The 21,764-nt window shown below is 40.1% G+C and overlaps 1 protein-coding gene across 4 annotated transcripts in view; it reads left to right on the top strand.

Moving 5' to 3' along the window:
- Positions 1-21,764, top strand: part of Eda (ectodysplasin A) — a 435,364-nt gene that overhangs the window by 406,942 nt on the left and 6,658 nt on the right. For all 4 annotated transcript variants that reach the window (XM_055605108.1, XM_055605107.1, XM_055605106.1 and 1 more), the window contains exons 3-6: positions 11,879-11,902; positions 17,272-17,451; positions 19,141-19,175; positions 20,013-20,064. In XM_055605108.1, the coding sequence (XP_055461083.1) occupies positions 11,879-11,902; positions 17,272-17,451; positions 19,141-19,175; positions 20,013-20,064 (291 nt within the window). The remainder of the gene's footprint in view (positions 1-11,878; positions 11,903-17,271; positions 17,452-19,140; positions 19,176-20,012; positions 20,065-21,764) is intronic.

Here is a 21,764-nt window from a genome sequence, read left to right as displayed (position 1 = left end):
ACTTGTCTGCATGTAGATGCCCAGTTGTTCTACCATCATGTATGAAAAGAACTATAATTTTTCTGTTGGATTGACTTTTCTCTTTTGTCAATGACCAGTTGACTGTTTTTAGGTCTATTTCTATTCTCTGTGTTCTATTTCACTAATCTGTGTCTGCTACTTCACCAGTACAATATTATTTTGACTGCTGTAGCTTTATAGTAAAATCTGAATCAGAGAATGACAATTCTCCAACTTTGTTTTTATTCCACAATATCATATTTGATATTCTATATCTGTTACCTTTCTGTTTAAATGTTGGACTCTTTTTGCTAATATCTACAAAGTAACTTCCTAGTATTTTGATGAGGACTGCATTTCATCTATAGGTTAAGTTTTGAAAAAGTGACATTTTTACAATATTAAGTTTTTTTACATGAACATGAGATATTATTCTATTCAGAAATTTTTCTTACATCAAATTTTTGGTGGAGGAGGAGGATATGATGGTTACATTTTGGTGGAGGTAACTATGGTGGTGGTGGGAACAACAATGACTTTGGAAATTATAGTGGACAACAGCAATCAAATTATGGACCCATGAAGGGGGGCAGTTTTGGTGGAAGAAGCTCAGGCAGTTCCTATGGTGGTGGCTATGGATCTGGTGGAGGAAGTGGTGGATATGGTAGCAGAAGGTTAAAAAAAAGCAATAGAAAAGACTACAGTTCTTAGCAAGAGAGAGAATGAAGAGTTGTCAGGAAAGCTGCAAGTTACTTTGAGACAGTTGTCCCAAATGCATTAAAGGAACTATAAAATCTGCCACAGGAGGAACAATGATACATAGTCAGAAAAGTTACTGCAGCTTAAACAGGAAACCCTTCTTCAGGACTGTCACAGCCACGTTTGCAAAAAAAATGCAGCTATTGAGTAATGCAATGTAGTGTCAATTAGATGTAAATTCCTGAGGTCTTTTATCTGCTGTAGGTTTTGCTTTTCATTACATCAGGTATATTATGCTGTAAATTGTGGTAGTGGTACCAGGAATAAAAAAATTAAGGAATTTTTAACTTTTCAAAAAAATTTTAGTGGTTCATTACTGACATATAAGAATTTGACTTCTACATGTTAGACTTTAACTGTGAAACATTATGTTAATTGTTGTTTAGTTACCAGAATAACTGCTGAATTATGGTGTTGAGAATGGACATCCTTTACTTGTTCTTGGTAAATAACAAAGGGGATAACATCTAGTTTTTTCATTATTGTTATATATGGGATTTCTTATAGAAATTTTAACTGAAAAAATGCCCTTGACCCATATTGGGTGTAAGTTTTTCATCATGAAGGGATGTGAAATTTTATCTAAGATATTTTCTACATCTATTACTATGACTGGCTCTTCTTTAGCTTATTGACATAAGATAGATTAAACTGATTAATTTTTATGTTAATCCAGCTGTACATATCAAAGATAAATCCTTCCTGGTTGTTGTCTCGTCTATTTTCTCTTATTGTAATAAAATATCTATAGCTAGAAAATTTACTTTAATCCCAGTTACAGTGGTCTTTAAGAGGAAAATAAGTGACAACAAATGCTAATTAGGATGTGGGGGAAAAGACTATTCATGGAGGTATAAACTTTAACAGTTGCTGTAGAAATCAGCATGTATGTTCCTCAATAAAGCTACAAATGGATCTCTTCCATGACATGACTATACCATTCCTGGGTGTATGCCCAAAAGACTCTATACTTTGTGACAGAAATACCTGTGCAACTATGTCCATTGATGACTTCTTCACAATCATTAGAAAAACGGATGGCCTACACACTGTGTTAGCTGCTTTTATTTGACTTGACAGAAGCTAGATCTGTTTGGGAAGAGGAACATCAATTGAGAAAATGCTTCCAGTCAGACTGGCCTATGAGCAAGCCTGTAGGGTAATTTTTTAGATTAACCATGATGTAAGTGGACCCATTTTATGGCAGGGCAGTACTACTCCTGATCAGGTTGTCCTGAAATTTGCAAGCTAATAGATGGAACTAGAAAATTGTATCCTGAGTGAGATAACCCAGAACCAGAAAAACACGCATGGTATATATTCATTTATAAGTAGATATTAGCCATATAATACAGGATAAGCATACTAAAATCCACAGGCCTAAAATAGCTAAATAACAAGAAGTATGCTAGGGAGGATGGTTAATTCTCATTCAGAAGGGCAAATAGAATAGATACCAGAAGCAGTTGAAGAGAGGGAACAGGATGGGAGCCTACCATAGATGCCCTCTTGATGATCATGAAGGTCACACAGACACCCTAAGCATAGGGTATTAACATCATTCTTGGCTGTCCACCAGAAGTACACAATAATACTCTATAGCTGAACTGAAAACATCCCATACCTTGGTTACATGACACAATCAAATCAAGCTGGAACTTAACAGGAAGCTCCCTCTCTATTGGCTAACATATACTGTGTCAGAAAATGTGATGCAGGCTGCCGGGGAAGAAAGCTCATTAATACAAAACTCATCAATACTTAACACCCATGCGTGGTATCCTACAATGCCACCTCTCCACCAAGACATGTCCACTGGTGTGATAGTGGATGAGTGTTATGAGGACAACTAACGACTCTGTGATAAATTTGAGACCTGTTCCACAGAAGGAAATTTATGCCTGATGCTATAAGCTTAATTAAAAAGAAACTCATGGAATTTTCCAAATTTTTTTGCTAAATGAACATGACATCAAAACACTTTCTAAATTATTTATACTTCTACTACACACATGGTAGTCTAAGCCTTGATTAGAGAAACTTCTTTTTATAATGGATAGCAGTGAATGAAGACTCAAGGCTAAGAATAAGTGTCTGTTGAGCACTCAGGCCTAAACAATACCACATCCTCTAAGACTCAGGGAATATCATGATCCAAGCATAGAAAGAATATAAGAATCAGATGATAAGGAGAAGGGCTGTGAAATGCTACCTTCTGGGCATGACACAGTCATTGCAATTGTGAACTCAGAGCAACTGCAGTTGCCTGCACTGGAGCTGCACAAGACTGAATCTGTCAACAGTCAGTAGTGAGGGGGAGAGGTACATGGGGCTCACTGCTCCCTGGAAAGTTATTGGATATTAACAGAGGCTCAGGGAGTGGAGTTGTTATCTCCAGTTGTGTAGCCACTGATGAGCTCACTGTGCTCCAGTGGATAATTCAATATCCATGGTCACATGGACAGCCCTGGCTATCATTTGTTTCACAGATCCATAATCTATAACTGTGGAATATATAGTTGCTAGTTTTATTTTAAACAAAGGTATTATTTACTAATTAGAGAATAAACAAAAAGTTTGAAGGCACATTATTTCCTGAAATTTATTATTTTCTAGCCTTTAAAAATAAAATTTAACTGCATCATTGTCCCTTACCTCTCCTTCTCCAACCCCTCCCTTACCTTGCTTCCTCCCAAAATCATCAGCTTTTCTTTAGTTGTTATCGTTACATATAAACTCTTAAATATGTCAATGCAACCTACATGTTACATATGTATATGATTTCAGGGCTAACCACTTTGTCTTTGATCACCAAGTAGGTGCTTCATCCTGGGAAAGGACTATTTCTCATCCTCTCGCAGCAATCATCAGTTACCTATATTTCTTTGTCTGGATGAGACCTATAAGATTTCTCCTTCCATGTAGCATGGGTATTGATGTGCTAATTCTTCGGATTTCATTTCTTTATCTTCCTTTGCCTATTCTCTAACTCAGCTTCCCATCTTTATGTAGATACAAACTTCTGCCCGTGTCATACTCTGTCTCTGTTAATATTTCTTTCAAGGTAGATGTTCTAGAAACAAATTCCTCAATTTTTATTTGTTAAAGAGTCTATTTCTCCTTTTTTTAAAAACAAAAAAAAAGATAATTTCATGGGCTACAGAAGTCCAACTTGTGGGTTTTATTTCATCGATCCTAAGTCTCTAATAAAGTATGTAGTGTTCCCTAATGAAGTAGATGAAGAATGAGAAAGAAAATCACTTTCCTTACAGTCATCTTGTGGTTTGCTGTGTGTTAACCCCAGTTCTATCACAAGGCACTCTTTTCCTAATGGCAAAAATGACTGTCTTTACTGTTTCATCTCCATTTTACTTTTTTTTTTTTAAGATTTATTTATTTATTACATATACAGTGTTCTGCCTGCATACCAGTAGAGGGCACCAGATCTCATTGTAGATGGTTGTGAGCCACCATGTGGTTGCTGGGAATTGAACTCAGGACCTTTGGAAAAGCAGCCAGTGCTCTTAACCTCTGAGCCATCTCTCCAGCCCCTCCATTTTACTTTTATCAAAGCAGTCTGAAATACTTTGCAGCTGTCTGTCCCATTCTAATATATCTGTGGAGTTTTGCATGTAAAAAGTATGATGATTACAAATAGGGGTATGGGAGGATATAGAAATGTTGATTCTTACCATGAAACCAATGTGTAGTACTCTGAATTAGATACAAATAAGATTCTGAAGCCTACTAAGAAAACAGATCAGTTTATTGTAAAGATTATGGAATTGAGAAAGCGTTATTGATTTGGTCTCTAGTACTTAGATACTTCTAGTATGGGACAGGTCTAGCTCCCTAGCATTTTCTCTCTAGAAACTGGAAAACTAGTGACTTCAAAGAGAAAGGGATGGATGTGATTTTTATAGAGGCTGGGCTAAGCTAAATGCCCATGTTGGAATTCATAAAAATGATTTACTGGTCGTAGTGAGTGAAGTTAGAACAAAAAGAAATTCTTGTATTGTTGAGATGATATACTCATCTCATATACTCACACTTGTAGGATATAATCATACTTGTAGGAAATGTGATAAATCTAATAACGATCTGATCTATGCTGTTGTGTTCCCTCACATGGGATATGACAATTGCTTACTAATCAGAAGTTCTAAAGGAGGCCTTCTGCGACCAGAAATGAAGTAGAAGAAAGGATTTTGAGTATTGGTTCTCTAAGTGATCTTTATGTTATGGCCATTTTGAGGAAAAGAAAACTTTAGTTGATTCCTTACCTCATACTGTAAAACTTATTTCCTGACATATTAATTACAAATTTAAAACAAACAAAAATCATAAAAGATCTAGAAAAAATAAAAAGATACCTATGTATTACTTTAGGGGAAACTTACTAAGCATAAAAACTGAGGGCAGTGGCCATATAGGTTTAACTACATAAAAGGAAAGCTTTCATACTCTGTGATCCAACACTACCATTTCTTTCTTTTTTCTTTTTTGATTCATATAAGTTTTCTTTTTTAATTTAATTTTATTTTTTATTATTAGTTACATTTTATTAACTCTGTATCCCAGCTGTATCCCGCTCCCTCATTCCCTCCCAACCCCATCCTCCCTCCCTCATCTCCTCCCTGCCCCTTTCCAAGTCCACAGATTGGGGAGGACCTCCTCCTCTTTCAACTGACCTTTTTTATCAGGTATCTTCAGGACTGGCTGCAAAGTCCTCCTCTGTGGCCTAGCAGGACTGTTCCTCCCTTGGGCAGTGGGGAGGTCAAAGAGCCTGCCATTGAGTTCCTGTCAGAAATAGTCCCTGTTCCCCTTACTATGGGAAAACAATTGGTTACTGCGATACCACGGGCTACATCTGAGCAGAGATTCTAGTTTATATAAATACATGGTCCTTGGTTGAATGTCAGTCTCTGAGAAGACCCTGTGCCCAGATATATTTGGTCCTTGTGGAACTCCTATCCTTTCCACATCATACTAACTCCCCTTCTTTCATATGATTACCTATACTCTGCCGAAGGTTTGGCTATGAGTCTTAGTGTCTGCTTTGAAACACTGCTAGGTAGAGTTTTTCAGATGCCTTCTGTGGTAGGCTCCTGTCATACATCCAATGCACATCCCGTTTGTCTTTCTAAGTGAGGATTGATCATCTTACCCTGCAACACTACCATTTCTAATGACACATTTTTTAAAATTTTGATAAGTCTATAAAATGTACACATGTGAAAACATTATATCATTGTTTATAATTATAATAAAAATTCAAAAAAAACTAAATCCCATCAAAGATGGTTAATTAAATGCCTCCATATTAAAAACAACAATGTAGTTAGGAAGAATAGTAGGGAGACAAGACAGGTAAACGTGATCAAAATATATTATGTGCATATATGAAAATGCCATGGTAAAACCATTGTGTATATTTTATATATGCTACTAAAATATTTTTAAAATAAAGCAAAAATTGGTTGAAAGTAAATTTGAAAAAATATTAATAAACTTAATGTAGAAATATAAGTATTTAGATAGAAAAAGGAAAACTGAAGATGCTTCTTAGTGGTAGAATGCCTAGTGTGTTCAGGGCACTGGGTTTGATCACCAGCACTACAAAACTGAACGACTGGATCATCTCCCCAATTTTATCACATTATGTACTGTTTCTAGGGGAGGTGGGAGAGTCTAAAGGACCTCACTAGGTAGCAACTCCAGAAAAGACAACCTATTCCTAGCACTGAACTTTGTATTTGTTAGCTTAGAAAATCTAGTAGGGACATTATTATCCTGTGGTAGAATAACACTAAAATGTGTACTATGTATGTAATTATGTATTTAGGCACGTATGTATGGATACTTTAGGAACCTTCTGCAGTAGTAGGTTTCCATATGACTCTTTGAAAAGGTATTTAGTGTTAGTTACTTCTCCCCATACTCCATTCCCTAAGTAGCCCTCTCATCCCCCCACTCCATTTAACCCTTCCTGTTCCATTATTGCCCTTTACCCCATTATACCACGTATTCTATCTCCTTTCCCTTGAAAGCTCCACCCCCTTTCTAATTTCATAATCTGTATAGATATTCCCAATGAAACACACCATATCTGAAGGTTCAAAATTAATATCCATTGTGCGGAATGTAGTGGCACACACCTTTAAGTCTAGCACTTGGAAGGCAAAGGCAGGAGTATTTCTGTGAGTTCAAGGCCAGCCTGGCCTACATAGGAAGTTCTAGACCAACCATGGTTACATAGAGAGACCCTGCTGTCTCCAAAAACAGAAACAAAACCAATAGCAACAACTGACATCCGCAAATCAAAGGGGGAACAAACCATGACATTTGCCTTTCTGGGCCTGAGTTACCACACCCAGGATGTGTGTTTACCCAAAAGTGTCATAATTTTGCTTTTAACAGCTGGATAGTAATTATTTTGTTCTGTAAACACCCCCACACTTTCATTATCTGTTGATCAGTTGCTGGACACCTAGGCTGTTTCCATTTCTTGGCTGGCACACTGAGTCTAATGTGTGTTTGCCCATAAGCTTACAGTGTGGGACCACCCACTGTAACGTGGTAGGTCTACCAGGGCCAATACCCTTAAAGAAAACTGAGCTCCCCTGACACTTTCAGGTTCCATTGTTTCCTGGCTTGGTCTTCTACAGGTGTTGCATGGGCGGCCACAGCTACAATGAGTTCATGAGTACAGCTGTATAGCTGTCATGTTCAGGCCCATGTTCACCTCTGGCTCTTACAGTCTTTTCATAGTCTCCTACAATGGAACCTGAGTGTTATGGGAAAGGGGAAATATGTTTGATAGTTGTCTTAGTTAGGGTTACAATTGCTGGGATAGAACACTGTGACCAAAAGCAAGATGGGGAAGAAAGGGTTAATTTGGCTTATGGATTTACATTGTTGTTCATCATCAAAGGAAGTCAGGGTAGGAATTCAAGCAGGGCAGGAACCTGGAAGCAGGAGCTGATGGAGAGGTCATGGAGGGATGCTGCTTACTGGCTTGCTCAGTTTGCTCTCTTATAGAACTCCAAGACCATCAGACCAGAGATGACACCACCCATAAGCTGAGCCCTCCCCTGTCAATCACTGATTGAGAAAATATCCTCCAGGCTTGCCTACAGCCCAGTCTTATAGAGGCATTTTCTCAGTTGAGACTCCCTTCTCTCAGATAACTACAGCTTCTGTTAAGTTGACATAAAATTGGCCAGTACAATAGTTTATGGCCAAGTACTCCACTAACACTTGTTCCCTGCGCTTTGAGCACTTGTAAGTTCCTACTTTTACCACCATCCACTATAAAAAGATACTTCTCTGATGGAGTCTAAAGGCTGCAGTCATCTATGGTTAAAGAGATAGCAATTTAGAGAGCAGTGTGATACAATGTCCGTTTATAAAAACAAATAGTAGGTAGGTTTACCCATGGAGCTATGACCTCCTCAACTGTAGATCCTTGGCAAGATTTTTGTACAAATCATTTGTTTAAATTCCTTTTCCAAAGTACCTGACTGTAAATCTCAACACTTGGGGGTCTAAAGCAAGAGGATTTCTCTGAGTTCTGAGTTCAAGGCAACTCTGGGACACAAGTGAATTCCAGGCTAGACAGGGTTGCATAGTAAGACCTCCTGTGCAAAAACAATGGCCAAAATGAAAAACTCAAGGGACAACACATGCTGGAGAGGTTGTGGAGAAAGGGGAACCCTCCTCCACTGCTGGTGGGAATGTAAACTGATACAACCACTCTGGAAATCTATCTGGCGCTTTCTAAGACAATTAGGAATAGTGCTTCCTCAAGACCCAGCTATACCACTGCTAGGTATATACCCAAAGTTTGCTCAAGTACACAAAAGGGATATTTGCTCAACCATGTTTATAGCAGCTTTATTTGTAATAGCCAGAACCTGGAAACAACCCAGATGTCCATCAACAGAGGAATGGGTACAGAAATTGTGGTATTTCTACACAATGGAATACTACTCAGCAATCAAAAAGGAGGAAATCATGAAATTTGCAGGCAAATGGTGGGACCTAGAAAAGATCATCCTGAGTGAAATATCCCATAAGGAGAAAGACAAACACGGTATATACTCACTTATATAGACCTATAAGATATAATAAACATAATGAAATCTGTACACCTAAAAAAGATAATCAAGAGAGTGGACATGGGGTAAGATGATCAATCCTCGTTTAGAATGACAGATGGGATGTGCATTGAACGTATGACAGGAGTCTACTGAGCGCATTGGAAAGACTCTAACTAGCAGTGTTTTCAAAGCAAAGACTCATGACCAAACCTTTGGCAGAGTACAGGGAATCATAAGAAAGAAAAGGAGTTAGTCTGATGAGGAAAGGATAGGAGCTCCACAAGGACCAAAGATATCTGGACACAGGGTCTTTTCTGAGACTGACATGCAACCAAGGACCATGTATGAATGTAACCTAGAACCTCTGCTCAGATGTAGCCTGTGGTAGCTCAGTAACCAATTGGTTTCCCATAGTGAGGGGAACAAGGACTATTTCTAACAAGAACTCAATGACTGGCTCTTTGGCCTCCCCACCCCCCAAGGGAGGAGCAGTCCTGTTAGGCCACAGAGGAGAGCTTTGCAGCCAGTCCTGAAGATACCTGATAAAATAGGATCAGATGAATGGGGAGGAGGTCCCCCCTATCAGTGGACTTGGCAAGGGGTACGGTGGAGAGGAGGGAGGGAGGGAAGGACTGGGAGGGAATGAGGGATCGGGACACGGCTGGGGTACAGAGTTATAAAATGTAACTGATAAGAAAAAAATAAAATACAAAAAAAAAAAAAACAAGCAAACAACTGGAACTTGTCCCCTTTCCCTTTTATCACTTGTACATCTAAGGAGAGCTTGTTTTCTTGAAACGAACAAACAAAGAAAAAAGGAAAAGAAAAGGAAACACGTCTGTTGCTAGGTTTGGTGGAGGAGAAAGGTTATTGTAGGTAAAAGGGAGAGCATAGGTAGAAACAGGGACCACTTGGAGAGTCCAGAGTATAGAGGTCCCTGAGCGGGACCATGGGTGGGAAGGTAAGAAGAGGGGCGAAAAGGAGACCAGGTTCAACAGCCAGGAGGCCCAAAGATACAAAAAAAGCAGGCATCCAAAATGGTTGGATTATCTTCAGAAGAGCAGCTCAGCCCCCTGGGATAGAGAATTCAGGGTAGGACGCAGGGTATGCCAGGACGACGCTGTTACAGGTGGGGACTGAGGGATGTAGGGATGTAGGCCAGGTCCAATTTGATACATTCAATAGGCGCCCCAGCCATTTGTCCCTAGTTTGAAAACTAACAGGCTTTCATTTAGTATTTTTCTATCCAACTTGTAAGTTCTATGATGATGGTATTCTGGCACTATTTACTATGCTACTTTCCATAGGCATGCTCAGAAAAGACCAGCTGGCTGGTAATGGCCAGACTGCCTCAGAATCTAGTCAATAACCCTATCCCTTAACTAGTTGAAATGGCCAAAAAGTAGACCAGGGGTAAGCCACATTAGCTATGAGGGCAGGGCAGCTGCATCAGCTTCCATCCTACTACCCTTCCTTATGAGGCTGGGGTGGCTAACTGGCCAGTTGGTTGCTTGCTGGTGAGGCTGGGCCCTTTCTGTGTAAACCCTTCCTTAAACAGCTTTCTTATTCGAGAACAAGGCACTCCTCAGGTTATGTTGTTGCCTCTTCCCCTGTCAGAACCTCTATGCACATTCTCAAGGATGCTTAATGCCCTTTTGAAAAGCAATGTAAAGGAGTGATGTGTGACCCATGACTGTGTCCCAGCACTCAGGAGACTGAGGCAGATGGGTTGCAGTTCAAGACCAACCTAGATGACACATTTAAAATCAGAGTACAAAGGACCAGAAGAAAAAGGGGAATATGAAAAGAGAAATTCATGATCTTCAGTTATACACACTGAACCCAAAACAGCTTCTGCACACTTCACACAATTCCTATACTGCTCCAGATTTTGGGGAGGAAATCTAAACAGACTTTCATTTTTTTCTTTTAAAGGACATATGCAGCTCTGGGGCCACACTTAAGATCTTCCGGGTTAAAGACTCTATTAGCTTCCTGTGAAACCTGATCTCATAGGTGAAGATCGTTCTACGCTCTTACAAAAAATCAAGTTACATAATACACATGACCTGTAAACTAAGAACACTGAGAGTTAGTGCTGTGCAATACTGGCTCTGTAGCAATTTGGAACAGAGTTAAACACCTGTGTCTAAAGAAAGTTAGATTCCTCCAAAGAAAGAAGAAACCTCAACTCGTATGAATAAAAATGACTGAGACCCAAACTATGGCTGTCTAGAGAATTATTGTGCCCTAACGCCACCTAACTGTATTAGAAATGCATTTGGCTTTCTGAGTTCTCCTATTGATTAAAACTGCTTTCCTTAAAAACAATACGTGAGAAGACACTTCTGAGCCCACTTCCAATGAAACTGTGGACATTTCCTATGAAGTTATGGTAAATAGCTGTGGGAGTGCATGTGGCCCCCACATGAATGCATTCTGGCTGCACAGTTCTAATAACTAACAAATTCAATCACAGTAAGTGACTAAAAAGTAAACTACTGCTGCTCTGCTCCTTCCAGAAGAACAGCACTTTTCCCTTTCTAGTATCTGCATCTGAAACTTAGCATCACAGCTTCACCTGAATGCATGTCTTTACAACCTCGGGAGTTGCAGAATGAAAGGAATGCCATCCTGATGTGGTTAGGTTGGGCATTTCTGTGTATTTCATCTGTACAGAGGAAGACCCTTTCGTTTACTCCCAACTAAAGTGGGAAATTTGTTTGTTTGTTTTTCTCAAGGGAGGTATCCTTCATGTATTTTTTGCAGTCTCAATAATCAGCAAACAGATGGGAGAAACTTGATAGTTGGCCAGTAGATAGGGACCTTGCTTTAAACCTGACCCATGGCTATGGTATGACCTTAAATTTACAGGGCCTTCAGGTTCCATTTTATATATATATATATTATTTATATACATATTATATATATATATATATATATATATATATACACATACACATTGAATAGCATTTTTATTTCTACTAATTTAATCTTCCATCTTCTATTTCTAATAGGTCCTGTTAAAAACAAGAAAAAAGGTAAGTTGAACTTCCTAATTTTATTAAATTGTCACATCTTTTTTAGTTAGAAAAAATGAACAAGATAGCATTTTGCATTAATTTCTCTCAACACTGGTTGTCCGTTACTTTATTCATTTACTTGAGTGTTGCACTTTATAAAGAGCAAGAATTAGCTCTTCAGTAATGAGCCACAGAAGATAGAATTGACTCAAGCAAAACATACAAGTTGTCTTTCTTGGATTTATTATTATTATTATCATTATTTTATTCCTTTTATCCTCCCCTTCCCCATGTACTGGGGATCAATCCCAGGGTCTTTGACCTAAGTATATTAGGCAAAAGCTCTACCACTACATTATATTCCAAGCCAATATTTTGGTTCTTCTTTCTTATTCCTTTTTACGTGTCTGTTTCCAGTTCATATTATCTTGTTCCTTGCGCTGTCCATTGCCTTCATTTTCTTCTTTCATCCTCCTTTATCATATCAGTTATCAAGTATGAATGAAGACCCAAGATTAGTTATAGAGAAAAGAAACACTACCTATGGAAAGGTACATTGGTTCTTTGCTTTACTTTCCCAGATGATCAAAGACGATACCACTTCTTTGAAAATTCAACATCATTTGCTCTGTGATATATATATATATATATACGTGTGTGTGTGTGTGTGCTACTGTGTTACTCTGTTCCTTTCATATTTTTAAAGTAGATGCTATTTGTAGTGATTCAATGTGCCATCCTTGGTTTCTAAGTCCACACTGCATGTAACAAGGGGCTAGCCAAGGGCACATGGAGGGCTTGCTTGTTTGCCTAAGGAAGAGTGTTCAAAGAAAAAGCAGTGAGTAAGGAGCAGGCAAATAGAATTCACGTCTTTGCACTAAAAAGAACCAACTGTGAAATCAGCTTATGTACCTTTTTGTTTCTTTGTTTTGGAAGACAAAGAAAATGTAAAACTAGTGAGTTTCACTTTTAAAATCCTTCATTTTTTCCTCTATCTGTATGATACTGGGAACTTAACCCAGGGCTTTAAATGTACTATTCACATGCTGGTATTGGACTACATCACTCGTGGTCTTTTCCTTTCTTTGAATGAGACATAGTCTCACTTAACCTTGAACTCATTCTGTAGCCCAGGCCAACCTTAAATTTAGTGATCTGCCTGCCTAAGCCTCCCAAGTAGTTTGGATTATGGACCTTAAAATTCCTTACCAGGGCTGCAGAGATAGCTCAACTGTTAAGAGCACCTACTGCTCTTATAAAAGACTTGGGTGTCGTTTGCAGCATCTCCTTGACGGCTCACAACCATTTGGAACTCCAATTCCAGGAGATCCAAGGCATTCTTCTGTCCTCCTCAGGTACAAGGCATGCATGTAATGTATATACACACATACATGTAGGCAAAACACTTAGACACAGAAAATAAAATAAATAAATGTAAATAGTTTTTAAGTAATTTTTGTCTGTTTAGATTTATGGAGCTTTCTAGAGCATTCCAAACTGCCTTAAAAGGCTAACTACAGAGGTTGCCTGCTAGTCCTCTGAGCAATAGGTACTCTACTACTTCAGGTACCCTTAGCTACTTATCAAACTTGTGCTCCTACTGAAAAAGAAAAAAAAAAAAAAAAAAAAGCTGAACAAACGCCCAGCCTTCAGACGACCTGAATTGAGTGAAGTTAGTAAAGAACAGAGAACTGGAGTGAGCTCAGAATCTTTGTGCAGTTTCCTTGGTATTTACCCCAGGATTTTCCATCTCTTAAAGAAGTGAATTTGAGTTTTGAGTATTCAGTTCTTGACTCTTGTAACATCCTTTCAAGGTAGAAATTATAACTGACATCATTGCCTAACATTGCTACCGTATGTAGAGAACATTATTAGAAAGAAAATGCACATAAGCCTTAAACATCTACTTTATTTAAAACTGATTTAGAAGCCATTTAAGACGGATTTTTTTTTTTTTTTTTTTTTTTGGACAAAGTGAATAGGCACATACTTGAAGAGTTAAATTGAAAAACTTAATTTTCACCCTTTGGTGGAATTTTCCTCCTCACACAGCTCTTCCTCTCTCTTCCCATTACACATCTTCCTTCCCTCCACCCCCAGACTCCCTTTACTCACTTGCTTTCCATTGTTCTCTCAACATTTGGGACTTAGCTGAAAGGGTTAGGAAAATGCACCTTTGATGAAATTTGGCTTTGAAATTATCTGATCATGCTTTTATCTAAGACTACACAGGGTAACTTTCTCAGTACAAACGTTGCTAGGCTTTTGTATCATGAAGTATTCTGTCAGAGTTAGGGAATCTAAAGAAGGAATTTGATCTCTTGGTCCAGAGGTCACTTTCTGCATACCCTTCCCTGGCCTTAACTTTCTATAAGAATGCAACTATGAGGGGCTTCCTTGTCCAAGTGTGGAGGAGCAAAGAGGGCCAGCTTCAGAAGCTGATTCCAGTAGGTGCCTTCTAACATACCCTCTATTTATACTGCTACTGTTATTCTTTTGGACTGAAGGGGGCTCTGAATGTAATCCTTCTAAAATTACCTTAGGCGATTACAAGGGACACGCGTTCTTGGAGTGGAAGTTTGTGCTACCCACAGAACACTCTCTAGTTGCAAAATCTCTGTGAGGCCTGAGAATGCTGGACCCCACAGCAGCCAACTTTGATAGCTATATGTCAACTTCTTTGTCTATTCCAACTGGAAAATGGGGGAGACACACAACTTACATCTAGGCTGAGAAGTTTTCCAACTAACATTAGTTCAGTATTTCTTGTGAAATCTGTCTCATAAAGAGACAGAAAGGGCAAGCTCCTTGTTTCCCAGATGGAGAAACTAAGGTTCAGAATGCCTCTGTGGCAAGGCTGGGGTTTACATCCTTATCTCCGGAGTCCAGGTCCCATGTTCTTTCCACTACACTAACTAGAATTGAAATTTGGGTGCTAAATAAGCCTGACTTGGAAGCTATACAAATCTAAAAGGAGATGGTTTTCCTATTCAGCATCTTAAAATTGGCTAGATCTATAAAACTGAGTAGATCACATCTTAATTGCTAAGTTCATGGCATGGCAAACACCGTACTTTGTGCCTCTAAGTCTTTAAGGCACTACAACCCTTCTTGAAGAAATGCTCTCAGGACTATGCTTTCTTCTCTGAAGAAGAGATCCCCTTCTGATCCACTGTTCCATTCTAAATGGGTGTGTGCTTAGATGTTGATAGCTGCCCTTTTTTATGGCCCTTTCTTGGATACTTGGATTTTTTTTTTTTTTTAGATATGAAGCATTATTCTTTTTTCCATTTTTAACTTTTTATTGATTATTTGTAAATTTCACACCATGCACCTCAATCCCCCTCATCTCCCTGTCCCTCCAAATCCACCCTCTGCTCTTACAACCTCCCCCAAAAGAAAACAAACAAACAAACAAAATTATCACCATGGAAGCTGCGGTATGTCATGGTATGTCACAATGTGCCACATGGTATACTGTTTTGCTCAAACAGTTTCTCTTACAAATGATCATTGCAGTGAGTCATTGGTCTGTTCAAGGCCTCTGGGTGAAACATTATTCTTAAAGGAGGATTTGATAAATCAGGAGAGAATTCTCCAGAGTAAAATATCTCAGGAATGAGGAGTTGAATCCAGTAAGAAAGATTTATAATGAAGGTGACCTGGCTATTATTGTGTTGTTGTTTTTTTAATTTGGGGGTTTTGTTTGTTTGTCAACTTGACACAAGCTAGAGTTATTTGAAAAACAGAACTTCAGTTGAGAAAAATACCTCTATCATATTGCCTGTAGGCAATTCTGTGGGGCATTTTCTTGATTATTAGTGTGGATAGGCCCATCCCATGGTAGGTGGTGACACCCTGGGCGTATCAGAAAGTTGTATGAGAAAGCAGGCTGAGCAAGCCATGGGGAGCAAGCCAGTAAACAATAAGAATTTCTCTGTAGTCTCTGCTTCAGTTCCTGCTTCCAGGTTCCTGCCTTGAGTTGCTACTTTGGCTTCCCTCAAATGAATGCGAGTCAGCATATATAAGCTTAAAAACAAAACAAACAAACAAAAAAAAAAAACTTTCTTCCCCAAGTTGTTATTGGTCATGATATTTCATCATAGTAGTAGAAACCCTAAGACAAACTATCTCAGGAGAGGGCATTGTAAAAGATTTCCGATCCTGGAACTCCCATTAAAATTCTAAGAAGGTAGAAAAAAGACAAAGTAGACTTACCCATGACCACCTACAGTCCTTTGGTGGAGCTGCTCAAAAAAGAACACATCTATAGGAGGAACAGTTATGATTCACTTGCCACCCTAGAGGAAATGTTAGAAGGACTAAAATATGAAACGGGAGGACTGAGGTTGTTCTGGAAAGACAATGAGAAGAAACGGACGAAAGGTTAGTAGACAGGATAAACAGTACATCTGAGAATACAGCCTGTAAGGAAAATCTCTGGAAGGTGGGTTATTTTGCCTACAAAGATAGAAATTGTTAGGTAACTTAACATCTTTGAGTGTATGAGATTTTATGTATATGATGATGACTACTCTTCTCCAGCCACACAAAGAATTAGAAGTTCCAATGGCCACAGGAGGGATTTCAGTCACATGGACCAAAGAACTTCCTCACACTGAGCAGTGAGGGGTGATAAATACTGGAACATGTAACCAAGAGAGTCTGCAGAATTTCCTTTCCCAGAGATCTTTAAAAATAGAGTTTCAAGAGGTCAGCTGAGAAAGCAGAGCCCGCCACCTCCTCATCAAGTCTCTCTGCCTGCTATTCCTTCTTTTCTGTTGTTTCTGGCTGTCTTCAGTCTCTCACCCTCTCTTTCCACCTTCATTTCCAAAACTCCTTCCCACTCTTCTTTTGCAGCCAGTGCTGCCCATATCCACCCCCATCTCCTGCACATCTGACTCCTGACAAATCTTCCTGGAGCTGATAGTGTTTTGGGAGTCAGACTTCAGTTAGCCTTTTTGTTAATTTCATTAAGTCCACCGTACTGGACAGCTAAGATGAAGTCCCACACTTGTCAGTGATAATCAAATCCTAAAAAGAACCATGAAGTGGCCCCTTAATAGTTCTCATCCTTCGGACTCAGATCAAAACCTCCTTTTTGAAGTCTTGCCTGACCTGTTTTAGCACTTAGTCTCTCTCATTAATGTGGCACTTCTAATATCTTATAACATTTTCCCTGCAACATAGGGCTTCTTGAGGACTGATCATTTCTATATCCTCAAATCAATCTTGAAATGTGGTACAGACAAGGGATTATAAACATGTCCAGTTCTTTAGCAAAAAGTAGATGGCTGACTTTTTGTCATTGGAAGTCTCTAGAACTCCTTACAGTGCATTCTTGACAGTAACTAACCCCAAATATAACACTGAATCCTGTATTTTAGGAAAGAAAGCAGGGCCACCTGGGCCCAATGGCCCCCCGGGGCCTCCAGGACCTCCAGGACCTCAGGGACCCCCAGGGATCCCAGGAATTCCTGGGATCCCAGGAACAACTGTTATGGGACCACCTGGCCCTCCTGGCCCTCCTGGTCCTCAAGGACCCCCTGGCCTCCAAGGACCTTCTGGTGAGTTCTTCTGTCTGCCACTCCTTAGAAACCTTGTCAGTATTTTTGGAGATTTAGGAGCATGTAATCTTCGTGGAAGTTTCAAACAGTGGTGACGTACAATAAGAAATTCCTAATCCAGTGCTGAGGTAGGAAAAGAACACGTTCTGATAGAGCCTGGCCTGCTCTAACTCTTGTTGAGACCAAGCTGTGCCAGACAAGGCCATCTGTTCTTGCCCCATGCCAACCCTTCCATCACATTCTATCTTTGGCTCTAGTCCCCCATATAGTGAGCCAGTAAAACTCATATGAGCCAAAAACAGGTAAAAGAAAGAGGTCCCAGCCATTCACTGGAGTTCCTGTAATTATAGATTTGTCCAGCTCTGATTTCCAGCATAGAGTGCCACAAGATGTTTGAACGGAAATAGTTTCTAAGGAGAAATGTTGGGGACTAGACAAAATGGCAGCCCTATTATAGTTACTTCCCATGTACTTTGAGACTCCTTTCCCATTGGTGTGGGCAAGTAGCACCTTCTAGTCAAGTGGTTAGAAATGTGTGAATCACTCAGGCTGTGTCTGTAACAAACGCAGACACCAAGACCACCCTGAGTCAAATACTTCTCATACTAGATCCTTAAAATACCAGGCTGCTCATTCAAATGCCATTCCAACTCTTTGCATCTTTCTCCTGGAGCCCAGCAGGGCAGGCAACAGGTACAGCTGCAGATCCAAACCTGCCTAATTAGAGCTGACAGGAGGCAGACTGCCTGAGCTTATGCTAGTTGTTATTTCTTTCTCCTGCTCCCCTACTGTATCTTGAGGTTTTAAACAAATGGGCTGTTGTTGTAGCTGATTTCTCTAGGTTTAAGAATACCAGGCCACAGAGGAAGACAATGCAGACAGTCCTGATGAGACCTGATAAGCTAGGGTCAGATGGAAGGGGAGGAGGACCTTCCCTTTTCAGTGGACTGGGAGAGGGGCATGGGAGGAGATGAGGGAGGGAGGGTGGGATTGGGAGGGAATGAAGGAGGGGGCTACAGCTGGAATACAAAGCGAATAAACTGTAGTTAATATAAAAATAAAAATTAAAAAGAAAAAGAATTCAGCAGCAGGACTCAGATTCTTTCACTTATAATTCAGACAGGCTCAGCAGTGTTACCATGGACACAAGAGAGAAAGTTGTTGGTTTGTTGGTTTTTTTTTTTTTTAATCCAATCATTCCACAAATATTAATTGAACAATTTCTGTGTACAAAGAGATATTTTGCTAAGTGGTCCCTGGTCTCATAGAGTTTATGGCCTAGAGTCAAAAAGACACACGTAACGAAATAGGATCTTTATAAATGGCAGTGGCCCTTGTGACATCAGTAAGAAGCGAACAAAGGGCTAAAAAAGCAAGTGCCGTTGTCTTGGAGATATACAATGACAGGCATGGCCTCTTGTTCACCATGGGTACTCAGTAGGGCTTGCCTTGGGCCAGTATTGGCAAGAGGCCACCTTCCCTACTCGGATATAGACCCTCTGAAGATGAAGGTCAGGGACAGGAATAGGAGGGAGAGGGTGTTCTCTCCCATTGACAACCCCATGCTGTACTGTGACTCCTTTCAGCTCTAAGAGCTGTGAGAATGCAGGCTCTGAAACCCTGGCTTTGGAAATAAGAAAGGGAAGTAGAAAAGAACACAACACCCTGACTTTCTGTCCTATTTTGCAGGTGCTGCTGATAAAACTGGAACTAGAGAAAACCAGGTTGGCTGGGGATTACTATGTACCTGGGGAGGAGGGATGGCCTCAGGCTTGGGGTCACCTTGAAGTTTGCTCCCTATGAAATTTCCTGAGGCTTTATTTTATGTTGCCCTAGAGGTTCTGAGGTTTTCACTGGCAATCACTACAAAGGTCTATAAATTGAAAAGCTTTGCCCTGAGGATATGTCATTCCCTGAGTGACAGAGGGTCACTACAGCCAAATCCAGTAGCCACCTGCCTATCAGGCCTGTACACCTAGGCCTCTGACTTCCAAGCCACCCCAGATGCCTGATGGGTACTCAGGCTGCCTGAAATCTGAAGCTGAGAAGTTTAAGAGTATGCCCTTGAAAAGCAGCCAACTAGCTGTAGGCCAGGGCCATCCTGGGCTTCCCCCTTAATGGCCTTACAGTTTCCTTCCTAGTCTAAGTTTCCCAGTCTGTCTCTTTTGGCAAGTTTTACTGCCTAGTCTCATTTTGTCCCCTCCTGGCAACTACCCTCACTACAGTTATTTGGCCACAATGATAAATCTACACAGTTGCACAGTCGGTTATGTCATAGTGGGCAATTTTATATTTGTTCTCACCCTGTGAGAGTGGCCAGACAGAGACTCTTATAATCCCCAATTTACAGTTGGGGAAATAAAGAGCAGAGGCATCACATTTGGCTGAAGGGTCACATCATGAAGAAGTGGTAGAGATACAGAGTCCTACTAATATCGCAAAACAGAGGAGAGGGACCAGAATTGGGATACAAAGAGTCTAGAAGCCAGGGGTAAATAAAATGGAACTGCATGACATTGCAAGCAGCCATTACAATAACTCTCTTCTTCTCATCCTCCCAGCCAGCTGTGGTGCATCTGCAGGGCCAAGGATCAGCAATTCAAGTCAAGAATGGTAAGAATCAAAGTAGTCTTTCTCCCTACAAAGAGTTTCTCTTCCCTCATTCCTAGGCTCCAAAAAAATCAGCCAGCCTAGCTCCTCCCAAGTCCCCGAGTATCCTTGGCATAGAAGGGCATTTCCTACTCTATAGTGCCCTCTACTGGTTGTCTTAAGTAACTGCTTGCACCAAGACCAGTTGCTACACCCACATTGAGCTGAGTTTTGTTTTTGTAGTTCATGGGGACAAATCCAGAGCCTTGTGAATGCTAGCCAAGTGTACTACCATTGAACTACATCCTCAGCCCCTAAATTACGTTTATAGTCCACTAAAGTGGGACTTGAAAAGGACTTGCAACATCATCTTCCTAGGTTGTCTTGATGGTGATGTCAGAGTCACCACGAAAATATGACTAATTTGATAAGCATTTTCACAGCCCAAACTCAATAAGTTAGAAGTAAATTAAAGAAATGATTTTGTCTGATTGCTCTATACAGAAAATTGGTGGAGAGGGTGCTTCTCCCAGAGAAGGAGACACATTAGTTTCCAGGAAATAGGAGGCACTAGTATCTATCAAAACAAAACTTTGTTAATGGGGCTGAGAAATGCTGATTTAAATGTTATACCTTCATTTATAAGATGGGGAAACATCGTCCCAGAGAGACTTGAAATGCCAAGATAAACCGTACTGCTTTGTATTTGCATGGTATTTAGAATTCCCAGATGTTTTGTCTTTTGTTTCATTTAACCTTCACAACCACCCTATGAGGTAGGTATTGTAATGCTCCTTTATTTTTTCACAGCCACAGAAACTAAAGCTCAGAAAACTTAATTAACTAGCCCAAGACTTTGTAGTTAAGTTAGGGACTGAGATTCAAAACCACATCCCTCTGGCTCTCTTGGCACTGTGCTCTGCTACTTCAGTGATGTGTGTATACACTCCACTGAATGTTTAGGTTCATTTTCTTCCCCCAAACAGACATGAACATTCATTAAAGAACAGTGCTTTGAAATAATGTCCAGTCTCCAGGGTGCCCAAAGCCTAAACTGCATGAATCCCCAGGAGTCTTGGAAAGCAGCAAGCCAGCCAAGATACCAGATGCTTACAGAGCTTGGAGTGAAAGGGAGGGAGGGGCTATGAGCAGAAACAGTAAACGAAGGTTACAAAACCTCTACTTGGGGACAGCTTCTAAAAGCGCTATCAGTCCTGAACTATCTGTGCTGAGTTCCTCCTAATCATTGGACTTAGCTACTCCCTTGGCTGTCACTTGATACCCAGCTAATAGTCTCACATACACAACTCAGAAGCAGAGTAAGAAAAAAAAAAAAAAACTAGAATTCCTATGGAGGACCAGGCACTGTGGGACCCAGGGTCCTAGGCAGGCCATAATCACCATCTATCCTGGAAGAACATGGTCAAATAGGAAAGCGATTTGTTTGGGTATCTAAGTGGTGGTCTTCCTGTTCATTTTGTGGCAGAGGCTATTCATATTGTTCCCACAACCATAACAAAGACAATTTTCAGCCCCTCCGGGCAAATCCCCAGTAGTACTTTATGCTGACCATCAGAGGTATGGAGAAAGACTGCATTGAAAACACACTCATCAGAGTGGTCCGCTGAAGTATTGGAGCCAGCACATCTTTTCCTCATACTTCAGAGAGGTGGACTCTCTGAGACTGGCCAGAGATGGATGCTGAACACATTCTTTTTGTGTGA

The sequence above is a fragment of the Psammomys obesus genome, unplaced genomic scaffold (genome assembly GCF_907164565.1).
Source record: "Psammomys obesus unplaced genomic scaffold, mPsaObe1.curated_primary_1811, whole genome shotgun sequence".
NCBI lineage: Eukaryota > Metazoa > Chordata > Mammalia > Rodentia > Muridae > Psammomys > Psammomys obesus.
This window is presented reverse-complemented; position numbering and strand designations above follow the sequence as displayed.